Source organism: Numenius arquata, chromosome Z (assembly GCF_964106895.1).
Source record: "Numenius arquata chromosome Z, bNumArq3.hap1.1, whole genome shotgun sequence".
NCBI classification, from domain to species: Eukaryota; Metazoa; Chordata; class Aves; order Charadriiformes; family Scolopacidae; genus Numenius; species Numenius arquata.
In genome coordinates, this window is record NC_133616.1 from 74,377,734 (window position 1) to 74,391,885 (window position 14,152).

At 45.1% G+C, this 14,152-nt stretch overlaps 1 protein-coding gene across 1 annotated transcript in view; it reads left to right on the top strand.

The window, feature by feature from the left end:
- SVEP1 (sushi, von Willebrand factor type A, EGF and pentraxin domain containing 1) overlaps positions 1-14,152 on the top strand; it is a 131,749-nt gene that overhangs the window by 101,403 nt on the left and 16,194 nt on the right. Inside the window, exons 37-43 of the mRNA XM_074165874.1 lie at positions 74-746; positions 2,134-4,913; positions 6,133-6,358; positions 8,248-8,403; positions 10,224-10,287; positions 11,019-11,192; positions 12,184-12,357. Of these exons, the coding sequence (XP_074021975.1) occupies positions 74-746; positions 2,134-4,913; positions 6,133-6,358; positions 8,248-8,403; positions 10,224-10,287; positions 11,019-11,192; positions 12,184-12,357 (4,247 nt within the window). The remainder of the gene's footprint in view (positions 1-73; positions 747-2,133; positions 4,914-6,132; positions 6,359-8,247; positions 8,404-10,223; positions 10,288-11,018; positions 11,193-12,183; positions 12,358-14,152) is intronic.

A 14,152-nucleotide genomic window follows, 5' to 3' on the forward strand; every position in this document is an offset into this window, starting at 1 on the left:
GCTTCAGGAAACTGTAGGTAGCGTTTGACAATGCTTGTCTTTTTGACTTCTTATGTGGTTTCCTTATCTACAGTTACACGTTACATGGCCCTGCCACCATAGAGTGCTTAGCCAGCGGCGAGTGGAGTGTGAGCCACCAGCAGTGCCTGGCAGTAAACTGTGATGAACCACCCCATCTGGAAAACGCATCACCAGAGAGTGGCCACCGCCTCTTTGGTGACATAGCTTATTACTTCTGCTCAGATGGCTACAGCCTGGCTGATAACTCTCAGCTGCTTTGTAATGCAGAAGGGAAGTGGGTGCCTCCCGAGGGCAGAGAGATGCCCCACTGCATCGCTGATTTCTGTGAAAAGCCATCCACTGTCTCGTACAGCATCCTGGAGTCCGTTAGTAAAGCCAGGTTTGCAGCTGGCTCCATCGTGAGCTTCAAGTGCATGGAAGGTTTTGTTCTGAACACGTCAGCCAAGATTGAGTGCCTTCGAGGGGGACAGTGGAACCCTTCTCCTTTGAGCATCCAGTGCATCCCTGTTCGCTGTGGAGAGCCTCCCCGCATTAGCAATGGCTATGCCAGTGGGGCCAACTACAGCTTCGGAGCAGTGGTGGCTTACAGCTGCCACAAGGGGTTCTACATCAAGGGAGAGAAGAAGCGGACCTGTGAGGCCACTGGCAACTGGAGTGGCAGTTTGCCCACATGCCACCCAGTGTCCTGCGGAGAACCACCGCAGCTTCAGAATGGCTTTATTAAGGTACAGAATGAGTTTTCTCATCTGCCTCATACCATTGCGAATTGAATATGTCTTCACAATTGCTGCTGTTGGGGTTTTCTTTCTTCTGTTTTGCTCTCCTGTTAAAATTGAGGAAGCACATGACTGGATAGAATAACCAGAGGGAGAAATGGGTGGATTTGCAGCAGAATGATGTCTGAAAAGCATGGACACTTTCATGGGATTTCCTGTCTTAAAGCTTTCCTGTCTTAAGGTTTTCATTTAAGAGACTCGAGGTGCCATATGACAATCAATTCAGTTCATTAATATCTTAATCTTCATTTATTTGGTCCATGGGTGGTTTTCAGAGCCATCTGGAGACATTCAAAGTACTGTTGCTGGTTCACAAGCCTTTGTCTTTTCACTGCTATGCAAAAAAAATCTGATTTGCAATAGATAAATCATCTTGGGATAATTTCTCTCCTTTCAATGCAAGCACGCTTCTTTATGGAGTCAGAACTTCTCTTATCAAATTACATTGCAACAATACCTGAAGTTAAAAATCTCCTTGTGGCAGCCCAGACCTGTAAGAATTACTTAACCTGTGTTGTGCTTTGTTGCACAAGGGGTATATTGTGGTAAGGAAGTTCAAAAACACTTTTGTAAAGATTCAACTTCGAATTTTTAAAGCATTTTTCTCCTGAACATCCCCCCTCCTTCCTTAAATCTAGCCACCAGGGAATCTTCATTTGCTAAAAATTGGGAGGGGATTGCATCCCGGTTCCTACATGGGCTTCCAGCAGTAATAGCAGTAATTTCTTTTTGGACTCCCACACAGATGCATCCTTTAATTACTACATATCACTCTGTGTTGTTTTCCATAGGTAGAATCACTCATCCAGGTATTCCTTCCAGTTAGAGACATTTTTTAATACCTCTGTCAGAGCTCAGCCTGCTCAAGGCCCTGCAGTTGCATATGGAGCACATAAATGTCTCCTAGTAGCGGTACATCTGAAGGCTCCAGGCTTGAATACACCTGAAAGCTAAAGAATCATAACAACAATAGGCCATTTCATGGCAGCTTCTCCTGACCCATTTCTTTTCTGTCTCCCTGTCTAGACATTTTTTGGCCTCGTGGGTCAGGAAGGGGGAAAGCAGGGGAAATATTTTCTAGCATTTACCTTGTAAGCCTTGATTTTTCTGTTTTCTTTGGATGATGCTCTCAGATTTCCTGACAGCAGAGTGCATCATTTGAAGCAAGACATTCTGTGTCAGTTATTTGCATTCATTCCTTTGCAGACAGCCTTTACTGCTGTCTGGGATTCAGCTAGAAGGCAGACCAAGAGAACACAAGAAATGAAATCAACCTCCTGTTGCCCCAGTCATGCATCTTCATTTCAAACATGTCTCCATCTTATCTGTTTTGCAGGAGACAACTGGACGCTTCTTTGAGAATCAGGCAAATTACCAGTGTGAGTCTGGCTACCAGCTGGTTGGGAGCTCCATGTTTATCTGCCAAGCCAATCGGCAATGGTACAGTGAATCACCTCCTTCCTGTGTTCCCCTCAGCTGTGGAAAACCGCCACCCATCCAGCACGGCTACTCCAAGGGAGAAACTTTTGATATGGGCTCCAAAGTTGAGTTTTATTGTGATGAAGGCTATGAGCTGATTGGAGATGTGTCTTGGACATGTCAGAAGTCTGGGAAGTGGAGCAAAAAGCAAAGCCCGAAGTGTGTGCCAACAAAATGTCCAGAACCACCCTTGACAGAAAACCAGCTGGTCTTGAGGGAAGTGGCTTACCAAGTCGGTGTTGTAGAGTTCTCCTGCAAGGAGGGTTATGTTTTGCATGGCTCATCTGTGCTGAAATGCTTGCCTTCTCAACAGTGGAATGATTCCTTTCCCTTCTGCAAGGTTGTACAGTGTCCTGCACCTCCATACATCCCTTTCGGTGACCCCTTGACATCATCCCTTCATTTTGGTAGCACTGTGAAATACATCTGCGTGGACGGGTTTTTACTGAAGGGTGAGTCTACCATCAGATGCCTGGCTGATGGCTTTTGGAGCTTGCCTTTGCCAGAATGTATTCCTGTGGAGTGCCCCCAACCAGAAGAAATTCAGAATGGCATTGTTGATGTGCAGGGCCTCACCTTCCTTAGCACAGCCCTCTATACATGTAAACCAGGCTTTGAACTGGTGGGAAATACAACGATCCTCTGTGGAGAAGATGGCCAGTGGCTTGGAGGAAGGCCAGCTTGCAGACCTATTCAATGCCCAAGGCCTAAGAAGATCCTCAATGGCAAGTACTCATGCACAAACTTCCATTATGGGCAGACAGTTAGGTATTTCTGTGACAGGGGTTTCCAGCTCCAAGGGGAGGAAACGCTGAGATGCCTAGAGACAGGGGAGTGGAGTACAGAGGTTCCCTCCTGCAAAGCCATTAATTGCCAGCCCCCTCAGCCCATCGAGAATGGCTTTGTGGAGGGTGCAGATTATAGCTATGGGGCCATGGTCATTTACAGCTGCGTGCCAGGCTTCCAGCTGTCTGGCCTTGCCATGCAGACCTGTGAAGAATCGGGCTGGTCTAGCTCCACGCCAACCTGCCTCCCAACAGATTGTGGCCTGCCTCCTCACATTGACTTTGGGGAGTACGTGCAGGTGAGACATGGGGAAAGACGTTCTGACCAGGAGAGTGTTACAGAGAGTCCCTCCCTTTTGCATATGTTACTGGCTGACAATTTGAAAGACTTCAAAAGTTCCTTGAAGGAGAACAGTGCAATGCAGCTCACCACTTTCTTATTTGGAACTATCATTTTATACACATGCTACTCTGGCTACGAGCTGCTGGGAAACCCTGTTCTAGCTTGCCAAGAAGACGGGGCTTGGAACGGCACTGCCCCAGCCTGCATTTCAATAGAGTGCGCCTTGCTGTCACCCCCAGAGAACGGTTTTTTACATTTCACTGAGAACACACTCGGCAGCGCGGTGCAATACACCTGCAAGCCGGGGTTCACACTTGTTGGCTCTGACACACGACTGTGTTTGCCAAGTCGGCAGTGGAGTAGCACTGCTCCATACTGCAAAGCAATAACATGCAACTCTCCTGCCCAGCTTATGAATGGGAACATAAGAGGAGAAAACTACACATATGGGAGTGTTGTCTACTATGATTGTGATCCTGGATACCAGTTAAATGGCCCCACAGAGAGAAGATGCCAAGAGAACCAGAAATGGGATGGCAGTGAACCAATTTGCATTCCTGTTTCCTGCAGCCCACCACCAGTTTTGGAGAATGGTCAGGTGACTGGAGAGGAGTACACGTTCCAGAGACGTACAGAGTACAGCTGCAATGAAGGTTTCCTGTTAGATGGGGACAGCAGTAGAGTCTGCCTTGCAAACGGAAGCTGGAGTGGAATTGCTCCAGTTTGCAAACCAGTGACCTGCCCTGTGCCACTGCCTCTTCCCAATGGGAGAACTAGTGGCTCGGATTTTGGCTTTAAGAAAGAAGTGCACTATCACTGCAACAGAGGATATAACCTGCAAGGAGTGTCTGTGCTTACTTGTCAGAGTGATGGTACCTGGGATTCAGAAGCTCCACACTGTGAGCTGGTCATTTGTGGACCTCCTGAAGACATCTCCCATGGCTTTCTGAATGGCTCAGGCTTTACCTATGGGGAATTTGCCGAGTATGTGTGCTTCCCTGGTTACGAGCTGCATGGCAATCCTCTGCGGCAATGTTTGGCCAATGGCTCCTGGAGTGGAAGCCTTCCATCTTGCCTACCCTGTCTGTGTCCCACACCACAGATTCCAAATGGGGTCGTTCTTGGTACAGATTTCAGCTGTGGGAAAAGTGCCCAGTTTCAATGCCTGGAGGGCTTCAAACTGCTGGGGCCTTCTGAAGTCACCTGTGAGGCAGCTGGCAGGTGGAGCTCTGGGTTTCCTCGCTGCGGGCAGATTTCCTGCGGCTCTCCACCCATCATCCCCAACACATTTATCAATGGGAGCAGCGCTACAGATGAGAACACCATCATCTATACCTGCTTGACAGGTTTTGTCATGTCAGGGAGTCCAGAACTGACTTGCGTGGAGACTGGTGTCTGGAAGGAACCATACCCAAGCTGTGAGCTGTTAAGCTGTGGCCCACCACCTTCTGTCCCAAATGCAGAGGTTCTTGGGAACACTTACACCTATGGGAGCAAGGTCCAGTACAGGTAAGAATGCTGCTGCCATTCTGTTTCCATAAAATCTCTGAAGGAATGAAGATGTAAGGCTTATGCACCCTCAGTTAGTGCAAGTTTTTAAAAGACCTGGAAGAAAAGTTATGCCCTATCACATGCTCAGATTGACAAAGCCCATGTTCTGATGCACATATGAATGTAATTTGGACCACAGTCAAAATTGCAGCAAGGTATTTCAGCCTGTTGGGCTGCACTCCTCCACCACCTTTAGTTTCCCATTCCCCTTTGCATTCCTCTTCTGCTCTGAGAAACTGGTCTGGACATTGAGGCTTTCTTAGCAGGTGGCAGCAACAGTCAGCAGGGTGTGCAATTTTTCTCCCCTCTTGGGCACCCCATTTGTCTTTCTCCTGCTTCAGGTGCCTGTTGTAATACAGAAGGGCTGATCTCTCTCTTATCCCATTTTCTGTACTGCAGCACTGCACTGTCAGCAAGTGTTGCTGATGCAAAGTTACTCCTTTGTCAGATATGAAAAAGGTTTTTGTTAATTTCTTGAAGTGTGCACAGTGCTAATCTTTCTCCAAGGTGAGGAATTCCATGGCAGAAGGGGAGGTGGTTTTTGGCAGTAAAAGCAAATAACAGTATAGGACAGGACTGGGAGATTGCATGTGGATGACTTTAACAGTATCAGTCATTTCCATGCATCTTTAACAAGGTGAAGGGGGTGCTTGTGTCTGGCTTTCTACAAGTGAACCCACTAGTGCAAGCCAGTTGAGTTGCTCTAGGTGAAGCACTGTGTGGAAAGAATGAATCAGCCTTAAGTGTCTAAGCAAATGGCCTGAGGTCAGCCTAAGGCTTGATTTGTTCTTGGAAGAAATGAGATCATCTTCAGAATTGCCTGGCACTCACACACTGTATACCTAACCAAAAGCCCTCCTTGCAAAGGGAAGGGCAGTGCAGGAGCTGCACCAAGGCGTTTAGTACCCTCCAAGCACTAAAGCCACCAACTCACTTTCCATTGCAGTGCTGCAGCAGCATGAAGCAGCTGGAGATGAAGTCTGAAGCTTCCAGTTCTTGCAACAGAATAAACTCAGTCCAGGCGTGCCTCTTACAGGGTTATCTTGAAATAATAGAGAAATCCCAAGGTGTGCTTATGAACAACTGCTGCTGAAAAATCACTGTCTGACTTTGTAATTTATGGGTTAGCTCTTCCCTAGCTGTGACTGTGTGGTCGGCTATTCATGCTGTGTTGCAGATGCCTGGAGGGCTACGCAATGGCAACAGAGGTGGATGTATGCATTTGCCAGGAAGATGGACAGTGGTCTCCTCAAAGTGTTTCCTGTTGCCCCAGAAAGTGTCCCCTCCCAGGAAATATCACCCGTGTAATCGTACTTGGGGACAACTTCACTGTGAATGCAAACATCACTTTGTCATGTGTAGAAGGCTATACTCTGATGGGAGCAAGCACATCTACGTGCAAGGTATGGTGTTACTTGCACTGTTTTATTTTGCCAGCTTTGTTTAATTCAATAGTCCTCCTCATGCCCTTGTTAGCTTTTGGCCCTTAATTGCACACAAGAAAAAATTTAAGGCATGTCCTGCAAAATATAATGTTTCCTTGTTGCCTGGTAAGAGCAATTATTAGCTTTTGTTGTGGTTTCGGCTGAATTTACCAAAACCGGACCGGCAGATGGCCCTTCCCCCCACTTCCCCCCCCCCTAAAAGAGGAGAGAGGAGGAGAAAGAGATAAGGAGATTCAGAAGTTTAGAATGAACTAAACTACTTTAATGAAGAATTAATATTAAAATAAAAATAAAGAAGAAAAATAATGAAATAGATACAATATATACAAAACCGTATCAAGCTCCCAGGATGACAGTCACATCACCGGCAGGCACTGGGGAAGTCCCAGACTGGACTCAGTGACAAATGGGAACTGGATTCCAGCTCTGGAGTCAGGAACACACGGATCGGGATCAAAGGCAGATGAACAGACAGAGTCCTCTCTGGACATCGGCCATCGCAGGAAGGGGGCTGACCCTTTGATCCCTCAGCCTTTATACTGAGCATGGGGCAGATGGGATGGAATACCCCAGCTGGTCAGGTTTGGGTCACCTGTCCTGTCCACTCCTCCCCACCGATGTGACCCCTCTACATTTTTTCCGTTTCCGACCCTCTAAGGGGGCAAATAACGAAATTGGCTGACCTTGGTTGTTATAGCAATAAGTATAAGCAAGGGCCTCCCTGCATACCATTCCTTGGCATGGAGCACAAACATTGGGCTTATCATTCTGAGAACGAGCAGTTTTCTCCACAATATGCCGTTAATTTCAGAGAGTTAGAGGAGGCCTAGCTGGGGTGTAAAGTTACAGAACAGAAAATTGGTTCGGTTTTACTTCAAACCGGGACAGCTTTCCATGTATAGACTTTCAGAACTAGAAATTACTGATTTCTTCTTCCATCAAAAACTAATGCTAATTCCTTTTATCACATTTCAGAGAAAAAGTCATGTCTGAGATTTTAAAAAATTATGTCCGCAATTTCTAATGTATTTTGAGGACTCTGTGCAGAGCTCTTTTTTGCCTGAATAACAGGCAGCACACATGTGCAGCTGCAGAAACATGAACCTGTACATTAAAGAGCAAGCATCCTCATCAGTTCTGCTAGTAACCTCTTGTTGCATTAGCTGTGGACAACCTTGATTTAGGTTTGTAAATAGACTCTTTAAAGTCAGTAAGTTCTGCTCGTATGAGAAAAGCTGAGAATGCATGTTTTTGCAGAAGCAGCACTTCATAAGGAAAGGTTTTCCATTTATTTTGCTGCTTTAAAGATGTGTGGAGGTAGGAGTAGGTGTGTTTGATGAGTGTCTCTTTTGGGTATCGGACTTCCCTTAGAGAGTCTGGGAAGGCAGCTGAAGCACTTAGTCATGGTCTTAGACTTTCAGCCAGGAGAGAAATAAAGAACATGGAATCGGGCAGCTGTAGTTTGCACTATTCTCCTGATGTGTTCCCTGAGCTATTAGGTGATCTTGTACACGTGAACTTTGGTTTTTTCAAGCTGGTATTTCCCCATTTACTTTTTGTTCCTTCTGTCTTGTAAGTCTAAGCTGAACATTCCTTCCAAAGCTGAGCTCCAGTCTATGTTGACATCATGAAAGTGTTACTTAAATTACTGAGTTTTATTAAGGATTGCACAGATAATATTACGCTAATCACATCTGTGTGATTAATGTAATCACACAGTAAATCACATGTAAAAACACCCACAGCCATTGGATACTTCTACTATGATTTTCCTAGCTTTTTCATTTAGATATGAATTAAGTATATAAAGTGGTGTCTTCACACTTCTAATTACATTTATTTTTCAGGAGAGTGGCATTTGGGTGCCACTGTTTTCTGATGACATCTGCATTCCTGTGTCCTGTGGGACCCCAGAGTCTCCAGAGCATGGATTTGTGGTTGGCACTAAATACAATTACAAAGACGTGGTTCTTTATAAATGTGATTCTGGCTATGAATTACAAGTAAGCAATCTCAAATCTCCAGCACTCTAAACCTTTAGTTGTCGTTTTCGGCTCTTATATGATGACTGTGAGAATCTATTATGTCTGGGCCATATCGATATATTCCCTTAACTGCCACGGAAGTTGGATATCTGTTGCAGTTGTTGTTGGTATTGTCTGTACTGTCTGAACACTCCTGGTATATTTGGGATAGTCCTTGAATGAGGGTATATAATAATAAAATAAGGGTATAATTGAAGCAAATGTAAGCAACCTGTTTCAGGGATATATGTTCAGCAGATACCTTTCGGTGTTGGTTGTTTATTTTTTTTCAGTCCTCTGCAAATACAGGCTCTCAGACTCAAAGCTCAGCCTCAAAACTCCTGATAAACTCCATTGCCCTCAGTTCTATGGCATTGCTAGATGGTATGAAAGTTATATCTCTTGTTCTAGTAAGGCAAAGAGATTCCAGTTTGTTGAATGGCAGCTTTATTTCCTGATGGAGAAGGGAACAAAGTTCTTACCTACCCATTGTTTTTATTATGATCACTGGGCTCTTATCCCCACCTGAGCTCAGGAGCAGCACTGCTGTCCAGTTATCAGGACCCAGGCTAGCCAGTTCGGAGCTGCCTCAGGTGTGTTTTCAAAAGCTTCAGTGAGTTCAGAAATGAAAGTACGTTGCTGTGTCACAGCATGGCCTCAACCATACCCACATGATGGCAGAGAAGGGCACAGTCGTGTCCAGAGGTATGAAGTGGTGAGGTATCTCCAGGACAAAGGCTGGCTCTTAATGCTGTGTTTTGTGAGTACCAAGCAGAATGCAGTATTGTGCTTCCTTTGTACTGTCATAACACCGGTAATAAATTAAGAACTTCACACTTGTGAATTCTCCCAGTCAGGAGTGAATTCACTCAGTCACTCAGTATGAAAATAAGGAGAGTTTAGAGAATGCTTAGGTAACAATAAATTTAATTTGCATTATGTTGCCGTGTATGTAATATGACTGGGGATGGAGGGATGTGTTGGTATTTAGACAGGCAGAATTGCTGTTTCAAGTAATTTCTGGAGGTAATAAGCCGTTGCTTTCATGCAGTAAAAAGTCCTTCCAAGCTTTGTATTCTAGCTTCGCCACCTAGCGCCAATCTGTCTCCCTGCTGTTGAAGAGAAGTCCAGCTTTTTTTCCTTTGGGAAGCAAAGTCTGTTGGGTGTGATGCCATACAACACTCATGTCAAACAGCTGCCCTTGTCAGTGGGTTTGCTTTGTAATGGAAGTACATTACTTCAAGAGACAAATTTAGATGTTGTTCTCTATGTCCTGGAATGAAAAAAGAAATAAATCCTGGGCTATTAATCTGGCTGTAAAGCCCATACATAAGAAAGAAATAACGTTATTTATAAGCACATTTAAAGCATGAGTCTTTGGGATGTGGTCAAAATCAGTATGTTATGTTTATAAAACACAAGCTTGCACTGTTGTTGAAAAAAAAGCGAGTTAGGTTTTATGTAAGTCAGTCCTGGAAGGAGAAAATTTGTCATCAATACACATTCCTGGGAACACGAGTGGTAAAACTGACAAGAAAGATGATACTCCAGGGAGAAGGACAGGAGAACTGACTAACTTAACAATAAATTTTTGGTTTATAAACAATACCCATCACTTTGCAGGAAAGAGTTCTTCCCTAAACTCTGCCAGTAGACTTGGGCTATAGCACTTAACTATCTATTTACATGGGTTACATGTGGAGGGGAAACGTCCTGGCCTTGCAGGATACTGGAGTTGATGGGAGAAAACTGTTGACTAAGTGAAGTTGTTCTTTTGAGCATTTTCTTTTGTTTCACAGGGTGATGCAGAACGGACTTGCCAAGAAGACAAGCTTTGGAATGGCACAGTGCCAGCGTGCAGAAGTATGTTCCACCTGAGTTTATCACTTAATATTGGTTGGGGTTAATTTTACACAGTAGAAAACACTAATGTTCTTTTTGCTTTATAATCATACTGCCTGCATTTGCCTAAACATTTTTGATAAGTACGACTGATAACAGCCTGGAAGAGTTGCAGAGTTGCTGGTGTGTGCAGGTAATAGTGTGAGGGAAATCACTACACCTTTCTGCCTTGCTCCAGTACCCCTCAGAAAGCTGAGTAGACAGCTTCCAAGTTTAAATAGTTCTGATGGTTGAGGCCATGATTTCTGGGGTTACTGAGGACCTCTGAACACGTTGTCAGGAGTCGCAGGTACTCAGCAGTTAACATCCTCAAATGTAACTCTATGGACACTTGTTCTCAAAGGCACAGTGAGATGTTCTCACTTCAGTGAGATGTCTGATGCACTCTGACTGCAGTGCCAAAATAGAAGTTGTCTACCTAAATACTTTGAACTTCAGCTGTTGGCTGTAAGTAGCAACAGTGGAATTTCCTGAGGCTTCCTGCCAGCACAGCCACAATAGATTTTGTCTTTTAGCAGGAACTGGAAGCACCAAGCATGATACTGTTCTGCTACTCAGGGGCAAATATCTGTGAATATCCAGATAAATGCTCTGTTCTTTCCCTATTTCTCAGAGTGAAACTTGTGGAGGAGCTATGAACAAGAGAGGCCATATACATTGTGCCTGATTGGAACATATTCCTTATGTTACAGGAGTATCATGTGGACCCCCAGACATGATAGAAAATGGATCTGTTGAGGGAGGGGAGTTCCTGTTTGGCAGTGAGGTTTTTTACAGCTGTGACCCTGGCTTTGAGCTACAGGGACCGAGCCGAAGGATTTGCCACGTTGACAAGAAGTGGAGCCCCTCCGCCCCTTCATGCACACGTAAGTAGCAAGGGAACAACACCGCGGCAGTTTTCCAGGAGAGCCAGGGAACAAACTGAGAGAGTGCTTTTGCTGGCTCCCTCACAGTCTCCCCCTCCAGCTGGAGGGCTGTAACAGAAGGAGCCAGAGGAAAAGCCAGCAGAGAAGTTCTCATTGGCAGTTCCTCTCTGATCTGAAGGGAGCTCATTTTGGCACATTAAAATGGCACAAGCATAGAGTCGTGCTCAGGTCAGCAGGGGAGGAGTGTGGCCTGCTGTACTTGATTTTCCTTGCATTGTGGTGTGCAGGCCCTTGGACACCATGTGCTGGATGGTTCATCTCTACCATGCCAAGGCTAATATATCCTGGCTGCTGTATGTATCTGGGGATTAAGATTCTGCTCCTTAGGACCAAATCTTGGCTCTCTGTGCAGCAGAAGGATGATTAATTATGGGAGTATGGAAAGAAGGAATTATGACTTATTTCATACAACTTATAAATAAAATGCCAAGATTTTATAGTCTTTACCAATAAATCATTTCACATCTTCTCATGGTGATGTCATAGTCCTACCCCTTGCATTCTTCTCTCTCATCTTTTACCAGTTTTCCTGTTCTCCACAGTACGTGTGGGATAGGGGCAATTTTTCTCACTCATTTTTCTGGGGGATATATTGAGATCACCTTCCACTGTAGAGGCAGCAAAGGAGACTGCAAATGCAACCTCTCGGCTGCTCAGAAGAAATGTTCTGGATCACTCTGATGGAACACACCTCATAGCTTACAACACCATCAGATACATTTGGGCACATTCTCTCACATGTCTGCAGCCAGAACCCCAGAAGAGAGGGCATGCAAGGCATTGTATAACCATTCTCCATCTAATACTTCACAGCTTCTTTCGACCCATCTTTCCAATAATTCAGTGTTTGAACAGAGGTGTCGGACAGTGTGTAACAGATATAATGGCCTCTCTTGTCTGTATAAAACGAAAAGGTTTTCTCCCCTCCTAGGAATTACTTGTGGAATACATCCCTCAATAGAAAAAGCAGAGGCCATTTCTACAGGGAGCACATACAGAAGTAATGTAACCTTTGTGTGCAACTCTGGATACCATCTTGTTGGGCCCCAGAATATCACATGTCTTGCCAATGGGAGCTGGAGTAAACCCTTACCCTCGTGTGAAGGTAACTGTTTGGTTTCATGGCCTGGCACATTCTGTCGTGGGATGAGCAGTAACTCCTTCCTTATGCATTGCATACGATATGATACAGGGACTGACCTGCTTTGGGGAAACGATTCTGTGATGTGCATTAAAAATGGTGCCTGAAAAACAAAATGCATCACAAGAAGCACTCGCTGCCTGTTACAAGCCAAAAGGAGCTTAGACATCTTTTTTCCTAAGATTTTAAACTGCAGTTTAACAAGCTTAATGAGAGATGAGATTACTTGCCATCTCAGAAAATCAAACCCCTAACAAATGGTGATGGACTGTGAGGACAAGTGATTTTTCTCCCAGCGGCCGTCTGTAGTCAATGATTAAGTAGATGTTCTTTTTCTGAACTTTGGACCCCAAGAACAGTCTCAGCAGCTCAGCCTTTAACCTCCACACTTCTCACATGAACAAACACCACAAATGCATGATATATACTGGTTTGCTAATCACTGCTTTCGGGTGCTCCCTCAGTAGATCCTGTTGCTAATGCCACAAAGCAGAGTGAGAGCTGAGCAAGAAGTGTCTGTGTCAAATAGAGTGCACAGTAGTGGGTGGAAGCAAGGCTGTCAACACAAAAAGAGAACAAAAACTTAAGATCCCAAGTTTGAACAGATAGCCTGTATTGTTGAATGACTCTGTTCGAAAATACAAAGCGTACAGAAACTTACTAAATTGCAATATCATTAAGTATGAGTGTTCTCCATTCCTGGCCTTTTTGCCATGAAAATACCAAGTCTGGACTTCATGCTTCTCCTTTTCTCTCAGAAACACACTACATTTTCTCCCATCACACTTCCTTTCAGGCTGTTCTTGAGTCACAGAATGATATGGGGTTGGAAGGGACCTCTGGAGATCACCTAGTCCAACCCCCCTGCCAGAGCAGGTCCACCTAGAGCAGGCTGCACAGGAACGTGTCCAGGCGGGTTTGAATGTCTCCAGAGACGGAGACTCCACCACCTCTCTGGGCAGCCTGTGTCCTGTCCCTGCTGCAGATACTCCAGGTCTCACAAGCTCTAGACCCAGCGTCCTCCTTGCTTTTCATAGTTGCTCCTGGCATTCTTACATGGAGCTGACATGTTGATGTCTCCAACCTCAGCTGTACACACAGATTCAGGGAGAAGCAGTGTACTGTGACAGCTTCACCGAAGTAAGACAGGTAATGATATTCCACTCAAGGCAGATGTTAGGTTCCTGTCACCAGAGCCATGAAAACTGCATGAACGTTGGGCAACTACACAATGCACAGATCATTGTGCCCTAATGCTTTGCAGACCTTAGAGTAGCACCCTGGAATGTTGATAGGGGATATTCACATCAGGAAAGAAGTCTCTAGTACCTAGTCAGGCACCTAAGAAAAGTCACACGCTAGCATCGCTGAACAGATGTCAAGAAGAACATTTTGAACAAGGTTGAGCACAGCCACTTCACCGGCTCCTCTCTTCCTCTTGCCTGACGGCCTTGTGTCTGTCTGATAGTTTAATCTTCAGTCATCCCTTACACAGACCATGTAGGAAAATCAAAAAGAAAATGGGGGACACAACATAGTCTCTTGTGTAGCAGTGGTAACCCCACTTGGACCGTCTATCTGCTGCCTTTAGAAACCCAGCTGAGAATCTTGTGGGGGTCAATTATTAATATAAGTGTCAGCATCTTGCACCAAATTGGTCCCGCACCTCATCTGGATTTATTGTAAGGTGAAAAGGAAGGCACAAAGGGCTGCAAGTTTCTGGGGTGTCTTGTCAGTGGCAAGAAAGAAGCATTTCCAT